At 41.2% G+C, this 20,560-nt stretch overlaps 1 protein-coding gene across 2 annotated transcripts in view; it reads left to right on the forward strand.

Moving 5' to 3' along the window:
• Uxs1 (UDP-glucuronate decarboxylase 1) overlaps positions 1-20,560 on the forward strand; it is an 81,801-nt gene that overhangs the window by 11,089 nt on the left and 50,152 nt on the right. Inside the window, exons 2-5 of one of the 2 annotated variants that reach the window (XM_090336287.1) lie at positions 12,635-12,662; positions 14,210-14,273; positions 15,615-15,658; positions 19,263-19,323. In XM_090336287.1, coding sequence (XP_090192413.1) covers positions 12,635-12,662; positions 14,210-14,273; positions 15,615-15,658; positions 19,263-19,323 — 197 coding nt within the window. Of the gene's footprint in view, positions 1-12,624; positions 12,663-14,209; positions 14,274-15,614; positions 15,659-19,262; positions 19,324-20,560 lie in introns of those variants that run through there. The other variant, XM_090336286.1, reaches the window with a different exon arrangement.

A 20,560-nucleotide genomic window follows, 5' to 3' on the forward strand; every position in this document is an offset into this window, starting at 1 on the left:
GGTGGCTTCTTCACTTCCCCAGAGAAGCAGGCTCAGCCTCAGTTGTTAGCCACTCCAGCCTTGTGCCACTCCAGCCTTGTGCCTTGAATTTCTTCCACAGTTACCTAGGGTGCCCAGGCTAGGGGTTGCAGCAGCTGAGATGACATGTTCCTGGTCATGGGAGGTGTGTCAAGAAGTTTTTGACAAGGTTTTATTTTTTAATATATTTTAAGACTGGCCACAAACCGTTGCTTTCTATTTTATGTCTCGAGATGGGAGCACAGGTGTATGCTGCCACATCTCACCCTTGGGCATTTTGAAAGCCTCATTGGAAACACTGTGTGTAAAGCCAGTGACACTGTAAACTTTGCACTGAACCCTGAATAGACACACTGTTACATGTCAGGTAATGCACTTTGATGCCCAGGAGAACTTGAGGGGTACATTCTCCAGCAGCAGAATGGATGCAAATAGTAGTATTCCAGAATATTCTGTGGCATTCATACTGTAATTTGTGTTAGGTACTTCTGCTTGATTGCTTGTCTAAACTGGAGTGTTCTGGCCCTGAGAACAGCACAGGGCTAGAATCACTGGGCACTGTCCTGAATTAGGGAGTGTTTTCCATGTTGGAATAGGCTTCGTTGCTTCTGAAGGGCTCACTGAGGACTATCACTCTATTTGACTTTGAGCCACATGGCATTAGAAGTTGGGAGGACAAGTCTGAGAATGAACAGGTGCCTTTCTTTTCTTCTCCACACTTGTCTGGCTCTGGAGCCCTGGACAAGTCACATAAGCTTTAGAATGAAGCCTCATGCTAGGAACGGTGGCTTGGTGCTGGGAGTCATTAGCTTCCTGGCCCACAGCAAGCTATAGGCAATTTCTTGACTCCTTCCTATTTGCTAGTAATATGGAGGTAGCAGAGGGTTATCATGTTACCTGGGAATTAGAAACTGAGAAGGCAAGGCATTGCCCCTATGGTGGTGTTTGAGGCTGTAAAGAGCTGTACTTGGAAGCATGAAGAAGGCATGATTGTGTTCTAATGGCCCCACGCATGTCCTATTTGCATCCCATGCTGGCACCAATATTCCCAATGCCAGGCCTCAGTTTCTACTTTCTGGTTTGACATTTTTATGAGGTCATCCCCACCTCCACCAAAGCATTAAATTCATGGCTTCTGACATCACTGCCTTCTCCATCCTCTGCCACCTACCTTCTTCCTGCTCTGTCAACCTCTCTCTCACATGCTTGTTTCCTGCTTAGCTCATGTACAAACTGGAACATCTTGCTGGACTTCATCACTCTTTTGAGCTGTTGTTGTCCATTGCCTACTAACCAGACCCCAGCTACCCATGAAAAGAAAGCACAGGTTCTGATATTCCATTCATTAACAGAGTCTGTGGAAACTGATGAAGAAAATCACCGTCCTGGCTCACCTTGACCTTGCCATCTCCCATCTTCCTCAAGGTCCTCTGCCAGCACTCTGTCACTCACTGGAGGAGCCAATAGACACTTTTCTGTGTGTGGTTCCATGACTTTCCTCCCGTCTGTTCCTCAGGATGATGCTGACTGCAGCCTGTTCTACTCTGACTTGTATTTTTTTGCAGGTTGCTGTTTACATTGGTGAAGGACAAGAACTTTTCTAGCTGGAATAGGCCTACTAGTACCTTGGGTCTGATTAGAATAGAATTGGTAAACTGTGGCCCATGGAACAAATCCAACTGGCTTGTTAGTTTTTTTGTAGGACTTGGGATAAGAAAGTTTCCATAATTTTTAAATGATAGGAAAATTTCTTTTTTAAAAAAAGTACTATTTCATGACACCTGCAATTATATGAAGTCGAGTCCTGTCTAGGATCACTGCTGTATGTTTGCGTTTCCTGTGTCTGGGTGTCCTGAGATGCTGGAGGTGAGTGCTGGAAGCAGAGATCATGTGACCCTCCAGATTCTCAAGTCATAAAGTTTGGAAATACACCTTTTAATAACATTTTAGACAGATTTGCTAACTTGGTGCCATAGTTCTCATTTGAGGGAGTTAGGGTCCTTCATTTATTCACTCATTCATTCAGCAAATACTTAGTGAACACACATTCTATGCATCTTTCTCAGTGTTTCAGGTAAGGACACTATAGAAAATAGACCTTTGCTATTTTGAAGCTTGTCTTTTATTTGGGGAACAATAGATAGTAAGATCAAAGGCATTTAGATAGATGGGTGTTAGGTTAGTCTAAAGTGTATAGTCAGGAAAACTAAAAAATTTGGGAGCTTTTTTTTTTATAGTACTAACATGATGCTCCATTACCATATCTTTATTATGTGTGAGAAGGTATAAGAAATGACCTATCTTTGGTAGCATGTAAATTCAGATTTAGAGATCTTAGACAGCAGACACCTCCAGGTGGCTAAGATATGTCTTTGCCTTCTGTTGGTTCAACCTGTACAAGCTTTGTTTTATGTACAATTAAGAATATTAACAGAAAGTATCAAGATTACCTTCTGGTTTATATGCATAAGGTATATATGAAACATAATGCTTTATATTTAGACTTCGACCTCATCCTCAATCTCATTATACATGTGCAAATATTCAAAAATCTGAACACAAAATTCCAAGTACTCTTGGTCCTAAATATTTCAAGTATACTCAGTATATAACTCTACAGATTTGTAGGCGGGTAATATATGCTGTGAAAACATAAAGAAGTGGTAATGGGGATGGTGGAGGTTTTCTGACAGATAATTAAGAAAACTCCCTCAAATATGGAACTTTTGACCTGAGACCTAGATGAGTTGAAAAATGGAGGCAGATGAAAAAGTTGTAAAAAGAATTAAGTGCAAAGACTCTGGAGCTAGGGCAGACTTGGCGAGTTGGAGAAACTGCCCACACATATTGTCTCCAACTCGGAATGAGGTATAATGCTCATGAATAATGAGGTATAATGAAGAAAGCCCATGGTGTTTGACACATAAAAGCCTGTAACATGGTTTTGCATTTTTTCAGAAAAGAGCCTGTCAAATAGAAAATGGACAAGGAGGTCAGGGGCTGAAAACTTAAATCTACCTCTTTGCTACTTGGCAGCGTGGGAGAGGAAATAGGAAATGTTTATAGGAAAGAATCCGGGGGCAGTTACTTATTAATAGTGGGAGGTCATGGCTGGGAGGGTCTTTATAGGAAGTGTAGGCCATTCCTTGTTGATTGATAAGGAGAGATACATCGTTCATGGGGGATTTTGAGCTTTGATATCATTGAGCAGACCTCCTGGTTGCTTTGGGTCCGTTCTTGAAAAGTGGCTTCCCAACCATAGACTAAGTTGTGAAAGGCCCAGAAGGTTTTCCTGGCAGACAGTTTAAGAACTTGGTCATGTAAGCTTGTGTGCGCTGGCCACAAATCTCCTGATCTCAGTAATTTCAGCAGTGTCAGGGCTTCAGAAACTAGAATCACCTGGGCTTCCAAATACTGATGCTGGGCCTTATGCAAAGATTGATATCACAGTCCTGAAAACCTAGATTTTAGTGGTTGAAACTGGAGAGTTGGATTCCAGTTCTCAGCTATTGTTAGGTCAGCAGAGCATTTTCAAGGCTGAAGAGATGTGGATCCGCCGGAGCTTGGCTGCCAGACCTCACACATTGCTTGGCTCCCCTATCAAGGACTCAAAAAAAAAAAAAGAAGGAAAGAAAGAAAAGGAAAAAAGAAAATCAGATTTCAGCTAAGACCCACGTTTATACTCGGCAACTGCAGCTCTGTTGCTGCTATTTGGGGCATGTATTTCTCCTCTGAATTCATCTGATCACCAAAGCCTAGGTTAAATGCTAGTGGTAAGTACTTGCTTTCTGTGCAGGAACACATTCTTCTAGTCTTCTTCCTGCAGTCCAGAAAGGACTCTGCCTCTACCAGCCAGGTTAATCTTGGGAAAGTCACAGGGTAGTATGGGCATATCAGCTGTGTGTGGTGAGTAATTGGTGGATGAGTAAGGAAAGAGTATAGGAGACTTTGGAAAAGGAAGGCAAAGCCGGCATGAGGTCACTGTATGATCTGCATTGTTTAAATGCTGCCCAGTTGACTGGGGAGTATCAGGCATGCTGGGGTGCAATGTTCTATAGTGTGAGTCTGTGTGGGGGACAGGAGAGCTGATTCCTGAAATCCTACTTCCTGTGATATAGGACATACACTTTTAAGCTTACAGTGCTGATCAGAATGCCTAATACAAAGACACCAAGGCATTTTACAGTCATTTAAAATGGCCAGGTGCTGGTGTCTCAGGCCTATAATTCTAGCTAGTCAGGAGGCTGAGATCTGAAAATTGAGATTTGAAGCCAGAGCACATGGAGTCTTACAGCAATTAACCACCAAAAAGCCAGAAATGAAGCTGTGGCTTAAGTGGTAGAGCGGCAGCCTTGAGCAAAAAAAAAAAAAAAAAAAAATGCAGGGACTGCTCTCAGATTAAGTTTAAGCCCCAGTTATCAGAAAAATAAGAAGTGAGTGAGGCCATTTTTTCTGGCCCAGCATTGTAGCAGTGTTTCAGTAGAGTTCTTGGAGAAGACTCTGCCCATCTTGTGACCTGATATTCATGGACGTTTAGGGATTCTGAATTCATGCTTATTCTAAAACCAATGTGCTTCTCAACATTATAACCTTTTATGGCTTCTAGACTGGTACTTCTAAGTTTTTGTAGGGGCTTCACATTGAAGGACTATTGAAAACTCTGGACACATGGCTTTGAATATAGGTACTTTCTTTTTGTATATTTTATTTTTTATTATATTCTTTATTGTAATTAATGGAAGGATTACATTATGAATATAGGTACTTTCAAAGGCTCCCCCACATTCCTCCCTCTAGAATTCAGGAAATCATTGAAGAATCCGGGGAGACTCACAAATGTCTTCAGATTGCAAAATTGTATTTTAAAATGATTTATCTTGAGAGAACCAATCAATATTTAAGAAATCAAATAAAGTAACAAAGACTACCAAAGTGTTGGGTTACTCTCATTTTTTTCTTTGCTGTAAACAAGGGTTCTTATTTATACCCTCAAAATGCTCAGTATTTCACTCTAGTGAATTTTAAAATAAATGTATTTTCATTATCTTTAAATATCTGTACAAAAGGATTTCGATCCAACATACCAGTTTATGAGTACAATGCACTTTCATAAGTGTCACCCCTTCTAGCATTCTTCCCTTTTCATCTGTCCCAACTCGACCCATCCCCTCAAATTTCCTAGTTCCAGTTTCACATATGTATGTTGAGTATCATGACTGTATTCAGTCACCATATCTTTCTCCATATGTTTGTTTGTCCTCTCCCCTTACTTTATGCCTCCTCCCCCCAATACAAGATGTGTTTCAGCTTCCTGGTATTCATTTAGTGGTTTAATTCTTCAGAGGTTATACTATGGATATCCATCCTTACGTGTATCCTACTTTCATCAGTTTGAGTCTGTATGTATGCATATAGTCCTGTATGTGTTTTCACACACACACTCACACTCATTTGCATGTTAGATTTACCTTCTACATGTGACAAAAAACATGTTCCCTTTGTCTACGAGCCTCAACTTGTTCAGCATAATTTTTCCCAGGTCTATCCATTTCCTTGTACATGACATATTATTTCTCCTGATAGATGAATAAAATTCATATATATGCCTAATTACATACATATATGTATACAAACATGTATAGAAATATACCTTTAAATATGCATTAATACAAATATAAGTGTCTTCAGATATATATAAATATAGCTATTTTGAATTTTTGAATTTTCTTGATCCATTTGCCAATTGTTGGGAATCTGAGTTGTTTCTGTAACTTGACTGTGGTGATTGTGTGGCAGTGAACATAGGTGGGCAAGTGTCTTTCCTGTACCCTGACTTGTAATCTTTTCTATAAATGCCCAATTATGCTTTTTCTGAATCATGGAATATTTATATTCTTAGTTTTTTTCAAGAATCCATACTGGCTTTCATAGTGGTTGCATTAATTTACATTCTCATCAACACTGTGTTCAGCTTCCTTTTACCTCACATCCTTGTTGTTGAAATGATACCCATTCTAACTGGAGTGAGATAGGGTCTCCTTGTTGTCTTGATTTGCATTTCCTTATGGCCAGTGTTGCTAAGCATTTCTTCATGTATTTACTGTCTTTAGTTCTTTTGAAAAGTCCTCTGCTCATTTATTTATTTGGTTATTGACTCTTTGGCAGTTAATTTTTTTGAGCCCCTTTTGTACTCTAATTGTAAGTCCCTTGTCACATAACTGACAAAGTTTACCCATTCTGTAGTCTGTCTTTTTAGCTTTGTAACTATGTCTTCCTTCACTCTGCAGAAGCTAAGCTTGATTCAGTCTCATTTGTCAGTTCTCTTATGTGCTAAGCCTTGAAATTCTCAGTGTTCCTGCCTATGCTAATAAGTTCTGATGTTTCTCTAATCTTTCCTGTGGCAGTTTCAAGTCTTTTTTTTAATTTTAATATATTTTTATTGTAATTAATAAAAGGGTTACATGATATTTGCCAGATAGAAGGTGCATTAATTCAGTTTCAAGTCTTACATTGAGGTCTCCAGTTGACTCTGGGTTGATATTAGTACTACATAAGAGACAAGGGTCTAGTTTTAGTCTTCGGCATATGGATGTCCAGTTTGCCCCACACTATTTTTGAAGAGGATCTCTCTTTTCCAACATATATTTTTTAGCTTCTTTGTAAAAATCCAGAGGGCTGTAGGTATGTAGACTGATTTTGGGTCTTCCTTTTAGTTCTCTAGATCTTTAGTACCAGGGTCTTTTGTGCCAGTCCCAAGTTGATGGCTTTACTATAGCTCTGTAGTGAAGTTTGATATCTGGAATTGTGATACTTCTAGGATTACTTGTTCTGGTTAGGATTGCTTTAGCTTTTGACAACCTTTTGTGGTTTCCTAGGTGCTTTTGGATTGTTTTCTCTACCTCTGTGAAGAATAATATTGGGATTTGGAAGAGTATTGCATTGAATTTATAGGATAGCAAATTTGTAGTATGTCCTTTTGCACTATGTTCTTCTAACCCACTAACGTAGGAGATCTTTCCACCTCCTAGAGGAACTTTGCTCAACATTTTATAGTTTTTGTTGTAGAGTATCTTTATATTTATTCCTAGGAATAAAAAAAAATGTTTTGATGCTATTGCAAACAGTTGTTTTTGTAGTTTCTTTTTCCATTTGTTCATTGTTTGTAAACAGAAAAATACTGAGTTTTGGAGGTTGGTTTTATATCCTGTTACTTTTCGATAGATTTTTTCTTAAACTAGATTTCCAGCATACCCAAATATTTAGATATATACGTGGCAAAGATTGTGAATGATGTGCCTTATTTGTGTACCTTATGTCCTTTATTTTGCATTCCATGTAAGGACATTGAGTTTTAATCCCATTTATCAGAAACAGCAAAGATGAGAAATGCATTGTTAGGTGATTTTGTTATAGTGAGAGTATCACTGTGTGCATTTGCACCGACAAAGATGATATACTATCAGTCATCACGTGGCCTCTGTGTGAGTGTGTGTGTGTGTGTCTGTCTCTCTCTGTCTGTCTGTCTGTCTCTCAGTCTCTCAGTCTGGGGCTCAAACTCAAGGCTTGGGTGCTATCCTTGACTTTCTGTGCTCAAGGCTAGTGCTCGACAACTTGAGCCACAGGTCTGCTTCTCGATATTCTGGTGATTAACTGGAGATCAATCTCATGGGCTTTGTTGACTGGGCTGGCTTTGATCCACAGTCCTCAGATCTCAGCCTCCTGATTAGCTAGGATTATAGGCATGAGCCATAATCTTGCACTGTATCTTGCAGAGATTCTCACATAAGCTGTCCATTAGAGCAAAGCACAGGGTAGATACTGTGATAACATAGGATCCCCAGTGTCCTGGAGCCATAAAGGTGGAGGAGGAGCTACATTTCTGAGAGTTTGGCCTAGACCACCAGTAGAGGGGGAGCGGTGGGGAATAGTGGAGAGTTCTTTAGAGTCATTCTTGGAGTGGGTTGCCATGGGAAGTGCAAGGTCCAAGCTCTCCTGGGTGAGCCCAGTGGGAGATGTGTCCAGATGCCAGCCGCAGTCTAAGATCTCAGTCATGTACATCAGGACATCACCCATGATGCTCCTTCTCCTTAACCTACAAGGAGTAGTAAAGCAGGGGCTGGTCACCAGCCTCTAGGGGGGGAAGGGGAGAGGGCCCAGGAAGGAGAAAGACCCTTGGGAAGATGGCTGTATGTGCTCTGAAATGGACCGAATGGCCAGTAGGCTTGAGAGATGTTCCTAAAAATGGACTCTGGCAAATGTTGATAGGAAAACTACACAAACCAGTAGCCATGGAATGATTCAAAAAGGTTGTCCAAGGAGCTAACATGAGGGCCTTAAGAGTGGATATAGGTGTTCCTTATGTGTCTAAAGAGATGGTCTGGTTTTAGTCTGTGTTGAGGACTAAAGCCAGCGTGAGACAGTGTATTTCTTTGTGCGAGCACAGTGAGGAGACGTTCCCATTGCTTGGCCACTGGTGTCCCATTGAGATGATCCTTGTGGGCTCTGGTGGGTACTCACAGTGCCTGCTGTCTGTGAGCCCAGATGTCCATGCATATCTAGGAAGAGCCTGAGAGCATGGTAATGGAAGCTTTGAGTTTAGCAACCTTGAGCTATCTCTTCCCTTCAGCTTTAAGAGCCAAGTAAGCTCCTAAACACAAGGACAGATAAACCCTTCTCACATTACCATGTAAATTTAGGATTTTGGCAATTCTGTAGTTTATTTTTTTACTGTTTTGAGCAGGTCTCACTGTTAAGCATGTAGTTTTAATTCCTTTGTGTGTGTGAGATTACAGATAGGGCATAGTATTTGTCTTTTAGTGTTTGAGTCTCACTATGTAACTCGCAGTGGTCTGGAAGTTGCTAATGTGACCTAGGCCTCAAACTCTACATCTCTTGAGTTCTGGGCTTTTGGGTGTCAGCCATCACACCTGGCTTTTGTGCTGTTTTTTGTTTGTTTTGTTGTTGTTGTTGTTGGGGCATGGGGCTTAGACTCGGCCTGGGTGCTGTCCCTGAGCTCTTCAATTCAAGGCTACCATCCTACCCTTGGGCCTGGGCATTGTCCCTGAGCTCTTCAACTCAAGGCTACCACCCTATCCTTGAGCCAAGCCCCACTTCCTGTTTTCTAGAGGTTAATTGGAGATAAGTGTTTCAGGTCCTTTTGTGCCTAGGCCGGCTTTGAACCTTGATGCTCAGATCTCAGCCTCCTGAGTAGCTAGGATTACAGGGGTGAGCCACTGCACCCGGCATTTGTGCTGTTTTTCAGTGTATTTCTTAGCAGAAATCATACTGTACATACATCTCTTCATCTGATACCGTCATAACTGCTTTCTCAGATACCAAGATGTACCCCATTGTGTTGCATGTTGGTGTATTGAATACTTTGAACTGGGGATAGTGAGAGCCTCAGAAGTCACCTCACAGCCTGAGCCACTCTGTCTCAAACTATTTCTAAAGGTATAGAATGCAGGATTCCTCTCTCCCAAGCAGGTCATAGAAACTAGAGTCCTTTTCCCCTAAGCAAGCCATAAAGCCTGGGTATAGGGCTCTAACCCCCATAATCTCTCGTCTCAGAGCTAGCTTGCTTGAGAGTAGATAGTAAGACACACATTACAGAAAGGTCCTGCCTCATGCCTGAGTGGGGAGGCCTGCTGCTGGAGTTGCCAGACGAATCTGGGCAGGCAGGCCTGGCTCCCCCCACCTCCCAACTTCATTTGCTGAGACCCTTTTGTCCAGTGACATTCCTAGGAGGCAGTCCCGGCTTCATCACACTTTCCTTGGGAAGAGTCCTGTGTAACACTGTGATTGAATGCCTTCATTACACTTCCCACGTTAGGAGGGATCTCCCCCACTGGCCCCTCCTCCTCCCCCACAACTCTCATCATTTCCTCTATACAATGCTTTCCGACCTCATCAATTGGCTATAGAGTAATTTATGCAGCAGGTCTCACTGTTGAGGCACTTAGTTTTATTAATTCTTTTGTGTGTGTGAGATTACAGATAAGGCATGGTTATTTGTGAAGGCAACTTTCCCATTCCTTTTTACTCTCTGTGCTTATTTCCTGAAAATAATACTCTTGTGACTAGGTGAAGTTATTCACCACTAGGCAGAGAATATGATGCAACGTAGTTTATTGATTTCACATGGCTTAGCAGAGTTGACACTGTATTCTGGTTATTATCTTTTAGTCCTAACTTGCCTAATCCTAATCTGCCTATGCAGCACACCCGCTGGACTCTCTTCTCTGACATCTCTTAGTTCCGAAGTTAACCGGGCCTGCCCTTACGATGTTAGACGCAGCTTCCAGTCCTGCCTTGGTGTGAGCTCTGTGGCCGCACGACGAGTCTCTGTCCTCGTTGGTCTTCTCGGGCAAGGAGCAACTTCTGTATGGCCAAAGATCCTCGAACCACAGCCTAGGTTAAGGCCAGCAGACTTGCCGTCCCTCATTCTGGGTCCTTGGTTTATATTGATCCTAGGCCTGCTCCTTTCTGGCCCAAACTCCTTCGTGTCTGATTTGGATTGTTTACGCCTCGGACCTTGCTTGGTCTGGATTGGTTACGCCCTTGGTCAGTGATGTCCAGAGATGTGCTGGTTGTTTACTCTAGCTGTTGCTCTATCTATTCTGCCCAGGTGTCTGGGCTCCTATGATACTACATCTTGTAAGCCAGGCTCCTGACCGTTCCTATGGTTACAGTCATATGTGTCCTTACATCATTTTTATCTCCCGTGTCCATAAGCCTTTAGGTACAAGTTTTGTATTGGCAATATATTGATTAGTTTCATTTCATTACTACATTTCATTTAATTATTATTCTCATATTATTATGTCACTATTTTATATCATATTCATTTAGCATTCTATAATATATTCATTATATACAATTTTCATATTATATTTATTATATCCATCATGCTAATATTTTCACCCTATGAAATGCTCACAACATACTCAAAAAGAATTCAGAGGCCTACGTATCCATTATGATTTTCATGAATAATGGCTGGCAGCCGAGCACCAGGGGCTCACACCTGCAATCCCAGCCACTCATGAGGCTGAGATCTGAGGAATGTGGTTCAAAGCCAGCCAGGGCAGACAAATATGAGAGTTCCTTATCTCCCAATTAACCTGCAAAAGGCTGGAAGTTGGAGATGTAGTTTAAGTGGTAAAGCACCTACCTTGAGGAAAAGGGCCAAGCAAGAGAGTAATGCTCTGCATTCAAGCCCTGGTACTGACATGCATGAATACGCACACACACAAAGAACATAAAAAATAATTACTGTGGTAGAGCCTTCGTTTTAACTTCTCTTAGAGCTTTCTTTACTCTTCAGATTATAGGGCTTTCAGCTGATACAAAGGGTGTGAAAGATTTCCATGAGAGATAGATGGTAAACAAGAAAACAAATTTATTCTCTTTAGAATGAAGAAAGGTACAGACACCATAGGCAGGGTTGTGCTGAATGGAGTGTAGAGGAATTGGACTGCTGATGTTTTGTTCTGTAGTTTTAGTTCAGCTGTCTATGCCAAATTGCTGCTGGAGTGTGTGTGTGTGTGTGTGTGTGTGTGTGTGTAAGAACTTATACAATCCAGGAATCCATTGTTAAAACAGGACAGCAGTAGGATTCTGCTTCACTTCAGAAGGACAGTTTCAGCAAAACAAAACAGTCTTCTTGCCAGCCAGAATGGAGTCTTTTAAAGTAAACCAGGTCAGTCTGATTTGAGCTGGAGGAGGTCTTACATTATCCAGTTGTGTTTTGCTGTTAGTTGCTGCCATTCTATCAGTTCTGTCTTCTATTGAGGAGAGGTAGATTTATGATATCAGCAACCTTCCCCTTCCCTTCTGAGGGATGATCTTGGATGCTGAATCTTGGTTAGTGAGCATCAATTATGTTTCTGCCTGTCCCAAGGGTAGCAGGGAAATAAGGTATCAACTTATTAGATATTAACCTCACAGCCTTCCCATACTCAGAGTCAACAACCTGGGTCCAGGGGCATTTGTATCTACTCTGTGCCCATCCCCTACACCAGGCCTGGAGACAGGCCAGAGGGGAATACAAACCAGATATTAGTACCAGTCATTTAAAACCAAGGTGTATTGATGAAATCAAGTGAGGATATTGTGTGATTTCTCATTGTTGGGATATTGGCTCACCTCTTATTAAAAAACAATTGTACCAACCCAAGTGCCAGTGGCTCACCATTATAATTCTAGCTTCTCAGAAGGCAAAGATCTGAGGATAATGGTTTGAAAGCCAGCTGAGGGTTGAAAAGTTTGTAAGACTCTGATCTCCATTTAATTAGCCAGAAGTCAGAGATGGAGCTGTAGCTCAAGTGAGAGAGGGCCAGCTATGAGAAGGGCCTCATAACCAGCAAAAAGCCTCACATACACACATGGACCCTTGAATTACAAACACCAAAACTACCAGTACAGATAGGAGGATCATTTTTTTATTCTTAAGAGAATTTTAGCAAGTGTGCATTATTATCTTCTTAAACTTTATTTTGGGTTTCTTGGTGAACTTTAGAATATTGGTTGAAAATTAAAATTTTGCCATTTGAAATCCCTGAATATTACAGACATAAATATTGACTCCTCCCCTCCCCCCTTTTTTCTCTTACAGCTGTCTGGGGCAACTTCGTTAACATGAGGTAATTATTTTTCATTACTTGGATATTATAGTTGGGTTTTATAGATACATTTCATATTTCAGTATCTCTACTCCATTGTATCAGAGGCTAATACACAGCTATTTTTAATGAAACTATTTTGTTGGTCACAATCTGGGCTGTTTCTTCTCTCTTGAGAACATTCCCATAGCATACAGCTAATGTCACCATATACTTACCCAAAGCTTAAGCAGTACTCTGTGTCTATTCTTCAATAATAGAGTGCTATCCCCAGTTTTCTCATGACAGAGTGCCTTTCTGGGTGGCCTGAGTAAGAACATGGATGCTGAGAAGGGAGGTGTCTTAGGGAATCTTAGCTGGTCCTTCTGTACTAGGGATATGATCACTGCTCCAGTTCTCCTTATCTGAAATGCATAGGATCAGCTGGTAGATTTCCTTATCTACTTCTAGATTTTCAGATATATACTGAAATATTTCAGGAATGGGACCCAAACCTAGACACAAGATTCATTTATTCATTTGTGCTCCTTATCCACATAGCCTGAAAGTAAATTTTATACAGTATTGTTGGTTTATCTGTATTGTGACCGGTGTTGAATCACATGAGGTCAGGTGTGGAATTTTCCTGTTGCTGCTATTCAGTTTGGGGTTTGGAGGCATTTCAGATTGCAGACTTTTCAAGTTAGGGTGCTCGTATGAGATTCGGCTATTGAGACCACTTCCTTATCCAAGTGCTGGGACTATAGGTGTGTACTGTCATGCCCAGGTTGGGCTTGTTTCTTAGTTGACAGAAACAATGCTTATAAAAGTAAACTCTTCATGTGGATTGTCTTTACCAAACTTAAAAAACCCACAGAAATGTAAAGCAAACATTTATTGTAAAAGCAGATTTGGCTCTGTTGTGCCACTTTCCCGCTAAAGAAAAATTCTCTCCACTTTTCTATTCTGTGGTGTCAAGAAATGAAAAGCGTTTCACTCCAGTGTGTGACTATGAGGCTGGCACCAGAATTTTAATGCTGCTGCCCAGCCTAGTAGGGTGGAAGGTTACTGAACCCCCACCAGGCGTTTCATGTGGAGTTGGTTTTGCAAGGTGGGCGGGGCCTGTTGATCTGAACCCTACCACCAGGCTACACATCTCCTGACAAAGGCAGCTGTGTGTGGCTAGGCGGGGTGCTCAGATCTCATTTAGAGGAACTCTGTTTTTAACTTGGAAAAATTCCATTTTGTGTTAAATCCCCAGGGAAGCTCCACGACATGCTCCTATAGACATGTTTCCTGCTTCTAATTCAAAACCCGATGTTGGGTGTAGCATGGCATTATTTTAGTTCAGTGGAAACAAGCAAGTGTGAATGGCAGCATGTTTTTGGACAGATTTAAGGAAATTCCCCCCTCAGTCCTCTTTTATTTTTTTCTCTGTGTGCCCCCTGCTGGAGTGAATTAGCACCTGTGACTGATACTGGGGTTGGACCAGGAGGTGGTCTAAGCCTTGAGTTTATATTATGGTAATTAATTCAGAAACTAATCTTGATATTACAAAAGCATTGTTGTGACTGATCTTAGTTTGTTAGCTTTCTCCTCAACAGGTCTATACAGGAAAATGGCGAACTAAAAGTTGAAAGCAAGATTGAAGAGGTTAGTCTCTTTTCCATCTCTTGCTTCTGTTTTACTCATTCATCTGTCAGATGACTTCCTTTGCTCATGCTGTTATCTTCATTGTGGTGGCTTACTGCTGTTCTGTGGTTTTGAAAAGTAGTTCCAAAAATCCTTTCCCTTTGTGCCAACGTTTATCCCTTGTGTAAAGGGGTGTGTTAAACAACCCACATTCCTCCCTGGAGGCAGAGTGTATTTGGGACTTGTATAGTATTATCCAGCGAGCTTTAAGTGATGAAAGCAAGCTCCAGAGTCCACATGGAGCAGATCCTGAAAGGAAAAGTAACCCCAGATTGGATCCAGAAGTGGAGAAACACTGAACATCTGGATGCGTAGATAGCCATGCAGTTCCAGAGAGTTGGAAACCTCTTATTTTAAAGTGACTGTCTATAGCTTATAGATAAGTAGACAGATTATTGTAGCGTGGGTTCAGACAGGAGGAGGGTTTATGTTATATTTGAAACTTAATGCTGGAGTCCTAGGGAAACCCTTAAATTGCTCTTTCTCTGCTTGAAACCGCAGTGGGTGATGACACACAGGGGTGTGGCTTGGCTCATAGCCTGCCATTTCTGCCCCGGAGCTGATAACATGAACATAAGATATTAAGATTTGTAGGCCAGGGAAATGGGTACCAAGACATGTGAAAGGGTATCAATGTATGTGAATTAATGCACCTTCTATCTGGCAAATATCATGTAACCCTTTTACTAATTACAATAAAAAAATAGAAAAAAAAAGATTTGTAGGCCATAGTAAATTGGTTAGTTCTTAAAGAAAAGGGTAGTACTTCTTCCTGTGATCCTCAGATGTCTTTTACATTTGTCTTTATGAGGCTTAAGAGTTTCAGCCCAGGTGGCTCACACCTATAATCCTAGCTACTCAGGAAACTGAGATCTGAGGGTCAAGGTTCAAAGCCAGCCCAGACACAAAGGACCTGAGACTCTTATCTCCAATAACCTCTAGAAAACCAAAGTGGGGCTTGGCTCAAGGATAGGGTGGTAGCCTTGAGCTAAAAATCTTAGGGATAGCACCCAGGCCCCAGGGGTAGGGTGGTAGCATTGAGCTGAATAGCTCAGGGACAGCGTCCAGGCCAAGTGCAAGCCCCATGACCCACACACACCAAAAAAAAAAAAAAAAAAAAAAAAGAAAGGGAAGAAAAAGAGTTTCAATGTACAGTGTATCTGCTTAATTCTAGTATTGAGTTCAAAGTGGAAATGAATTAAAATCTATTTAGTGTCATATCATGCTCACTTGAAATGTCAGAAGTAGTAGTAATGGGAAGTACGTTTTTTGGCCTAAAACTGATTTTGTTAATTGTTCTAGATTGTTGAGCCACTAAGAGAGAAAATCAGAGACTTGGAAAAAAGGTATGTGTACTTTTTGTTTTATATTTGGTTTTATATGGGTGTCAGGAAAAGTCAATAGCAAACAAGTATAAACTTAGCTCACTTAAAACTACATGTGAAAGTTATGTATAAACTTATAAAATATGAAAGAAATATCCTTAAAACAAATTTTGATAAGATTTTAAAATTTAAAGTTTAGATGTACTACTTTAAACCTCTATCTTGCTAAAGACTACTTCTGATGAAAGGGATAGTTGCTCTCCAGGAAAATAAATATATTTCTACTTGGCATTGTTGTAAACAAACACAGGTACTAAGTTAAAAATCCTTCTAAATCAGTTTAACTTGTGTAAATTGACAATCTATAAGTGTACATTGTGTGAGTAGTCAGAACTTTGGAAGAAGGATTTAGGTGTGTTGAAATCCCTCTTGGTCAAACATTACAGTGTAGCCTAAATGGCCACAAAGAGCAGTTAAGATTGGGTCTTACCTATCTTGTGCATGAGTGGCAGCTATACATCAGTTGTCTGATTCCAGAGCTGGAGAACGAGGTTCTGGAAGGTGTGCCAGGGAAATGTTACGTGCAGTCCTTTTTTTCCTATAGCACAGTCACTATTGCACAGCAGCGAGTCCCAAAGGCAGCCCAAGTGAAGTGACTGGGGATGTAGAATTGAGCTACATAACAGAATTTCCAGTGGGTTCAGAATTCTAGTGAAATACTCCCTCACCTCCACTCCTCCCTGAGCTGTGAGTCTGACACAAAACATCTGTCTCCATCACTTACTTGAAAACCAATTCAATCTTTGGAACTGGAGCTCCAGGGTCTATATATGAAAATTATATGTGATAATTGGCTCCTCAGAATTAAAAAAACAAGTCCATTACCATTGTTTTTTTTTTTTTTTTCTTTTTCTGGGATAAGTTTGGGTGATTTATGCTGCCATTTTGTGGCTCCTTATAACAACTAGAACTGAAAGGAAGAAAAGAAATGCAGTTTTTCTTGAACTTTCATTAAGTGACTGAAGGGAGAAGATTCACCCAGCATGTGCATTGCTTTTCTTTTCCTCGACGGAATGGTCAGGCAGAGTATTACTTTCAGCTCCCTATTCTGAGTGTGGAATAGGTGCTCAATTACAATTCCTGAGTAAATAGACGAGCCAGTACACTGGGGCAGGATTTTCACCTCCATCAGACCTTAAAAAAAGCTTTACTTCTGCTGCCTACTGCTCAGCACCCACAATTACAGGTGTTTGGGACCACTGAGAAGCCAAATGATGGTACCATTCATCTGACAGCACTTAAGACTGTGCTCTTGGCACCTTGCCCTGTAACTCATGGCTACAAGAAGGCAAATAGTAGTGTTAATACGCACTGTGGAGAACCCTGGCAACTCCTCCATCCTGTCACTCACAGCTTTGCATATGTGACTTCTACAAGGGAGATATGAAGGTATAAGCTTGAAAAAGTTGAACATGTTGATTTGTGAATAAAATCTACAATTTGGTTGCTTCCTGTTGTAGAAAAACAAAGCATGAAAAAGTTGACTGTGGTTGTACACACCTATAATTCCTAATCCTCTAGGTCTTAACCTACTGAATAGCTAGCATTATAGACATGAGCCACTGGCATCTGGCAGAGCAACTGGTTTTTGTGTCTTGAGAGGTCTGAAACCCATCTGTGAGGGAACTAGGGGACCCACAGTATTTATTAACTTAGATGAATTTGTTTTTGTGGTGGACCTGTATGTATACTCCTGGTATTGTCATGCAGTCTTCAGCCTGTAGTCCTCACTAAATTGATTTCTCTTCTATTTCATTTTCCAATGTGTAGCTGCCATTTCCCCGTTCAGAGGCACCCTCTCTGAAGTCGTCTAGATGGTAGAGAAATGGTAGAGAAAGAATTCTTGGGCTGGTACAAGTGTTCACTGATAGAGCACTTGCATGGTTCAGTCCCTAGTACTGTAAATACACATACACACACACACACACACACACGCACGCACACCCCACAGGATACACACATACACAGATGCCCATGGTGGGTAAAGGCAGGTGGTAAGTCTATGATAGTTCTACTGTTCCCCTTTAGGTCTGGAGGTTGTGTGTTGGTGTAGTGCTGCTACAGAAGAAAGGTACCATATAGCCAGGTATGCAGTTCAAGGTTGAGGTTACAGATATCGATGTCACAAGCTCAGAGAAGTAGTTGTGGGAACTGCATGCAGCCCACTAGAACTCTACATTGTCTGTCTCCACGCGAGTGGTGAAAGTAAAATGACTGAATATGTTACTTGGCCAACAAGACACCTGTAGTTCTTCTAGTTCCTCTAGTGTGGTCTCTCCTCCCAGCAGCGTTGAAAGCATTGTTCATGAGCTTGCTAAGGGCAGCATCTGGTGTATGTGTCTAGGATGGCTGCATGGATGGAGAGCTGCTCTAAACCATACCACTGAGCTGCACAAAGCTGCTATAAGTCTTGCTTGGGGGCCACAGAGCTAACAAGGAAGGCTGGAAGCTCTTCATGAGGGAATTCCTGTGCATTTTGAAAGTTTTTACTCTACTTCCCGCACACATCTATTCCAAGGTCTCCTGTCTAATGTGCTGTCACACCCCATTACTTCAGCAACCCTTAAGGGTATGTACCTGAACTGTAGTGAGAGCTGGTGCTGGGGACAGGATCTGTGTAGTATGACCCACCACCTCCAGTGAGAATAACTATTCTGCTGTCACGCAGATTTAACTTAAAGCTCTTTTGCTTCCTTCTTATCACATCTTTTGAGAATTAGTTCACATCCACATTTGTTTTCTCTCAGTGGACGTTTGCTACACCAATTATGTTGCTCAGCCCCTAGAATATCTGAGGTTTGGGGGCCTGTGCCACCTTTAGGGAATAGAAGGACATTGAAAGATAAGGTGAGATCTCAGGCAAGGTCAGAGCCACCTGTGGGAGACAGGATGTGCTGGTATTGAGTCACTGGATGCACGACCCTGGTCAGAAAGGGGATGTAGGATTTGCGCTGCTTCTCAGAGCAGGAGATGGTTTTATTCAATCTTTTCTCATCCCAGGAAGCTACACCTTCCTACACAGGGCTGAGACTTCACACAGTCCCAGTCTTCCACTCCTGAGTGAAAGACATCTCTACCACCTCTGCTGATGGTTTTTTGTTTTTGTTTTCTGCTGGTTGTTGAACTCAGGCCCTCACTATTGAACCACACGTCAGTCCTTTTAATTTTGTTTTACTTTGATAAAGGTTGCCACTGTGTAGTCTAGAACCTGAGACCATCCTATTGTATGTCTCTGACCTCTCCTGAGTTGTCGCTTGTCCACCTAGGAGTTGTCACCCATACTTTTCAGCTACTGGTAATTTGTAGCCTCTTAGCTTACACTTCTACCTTTCTCTTGGTAGTAGAACATTAAGTGTATCCTTAGTTCCATCATTCCCCTACAGATAGATAGAGGTGTCTTGAACTGTTGTTAATTAGCCAGTGACCCCCTTCAGCAGCCCCAGTAAAGAAAAAGGAAAGAGAAGCCAGAAGAGGTCCTGAATGTAGCATTGCTTAGTGATAAGTGAAGACAAATAACTGCTAAAGACATTTGACTTTTGCTTTTGAATCTCTTCATGTTATACAGCTTCACCCAGAAATACCCACCAGTAAAGTTCTTATCAGAGAAGGATCGCAAAAGAATTTTGGTAAGTTTGCACATCTGATTAATATATGTAATATTAAGACAGTGATAATATATATAATAGTAAGACCATAGTATATGTAATATTAAGGTAATTCATGTGCCATAAATTCTCCAGTATTGAACTCAGCAGTTGGTAATATGCTTGCCGAGTTTCAGCAGTGTTTTCACCCTTCCCCCATCCTGAGAAGAAACCCTACATCCATCAGTAGTTCTTTGTTACCCATCCTCCCAGCAGCCACTGAAACCACTTTCTATTGCTGTGGAATCGCCTTTTTTGAATGTGTCATATGAACAAAATGACACAGCATGTGGCCTTTTGTGTCCCATTTCTTTTCACTGAGAATAATGTTCATCACACTGATGCATAAATCACTACTCCATCCTTTTCATGGCCGAACAATAGTCCATTGTAAGGTTGTACCACATTTTGTTTATCCCTTCTCAATGGATGGATGGACATTTGGAGTGGTATCTCCCTTGAGGCTACTGCAGCCTATTCACAGTAGTCTGGACATTTTTTTTTTTTTTCCCAGTCCTGGGGTTTGAATTCAGGGCCTGAGCACTATCCTTGGGCTTTCTCAAGGCAGGTGTGCATTCTACCACTTGAGTCACAGCGCCACTTCTGGTGTTTTCTATGTACGTGGTACTACCGAGGAATCGAACCTGGGTCTTGGTGCATGCTAGGCAAGCACTCTACCATTAGGCTAAACTCCCAGCCCAAGTTCTTTCTTTTTTTTTGAGTAGATGAACATTTTCAATTATTTTTCTGTGTTCCTATAAGTAGAAGGTATTAAAAAGGTTAACTTAAAACTACCTATAATTGCTGGTGGGTGACATGATCTGGTATTTAGAAAACTCAACATGAATAGCCCTCTTAAAACTGCTAGAATTAACCAAGGTTGTAAGAGAGTGAAAAATACATGTAGAAGCCAGTAGCAGCAAGTGTTATACCCATCCTGGAACATAATTTTCAAATGGAATAGTCTGTGGGACAAGCTGCATGCTAGGACATGAAACAAGCACAATAAATTTGAAAGTAATTTAATCACACAAAATATGTTTTCTGATAACAGAATGAAATTAATTATCAGAAATAGGAATAACTATGAGACATTCCTAACTATACAAATTAAAGAACGAGAAATCGGGCTGGCCTCAGTAGATGATTGGATCAAGAAGATGTGGTACTTAAACACAACAGAATTCTATGCTGCCATCAGAAAGAATGACATAGCCCC

The sequence above is a fragment of the Megascapheus bottae genome, chromosome 7, assembly GCF_031878675.1.
Source record: "Megascapheus bottae isolate mThoBot1 chromosome 7, mThoBot2.hap1, whole genome shotgun sequence".
Lineage (NCBI taxonomy): Eukaryota > Metazoa > Chordata > Mammalia > Rodentia > Geomyidae > Megascapheus > Megascapheus bottae.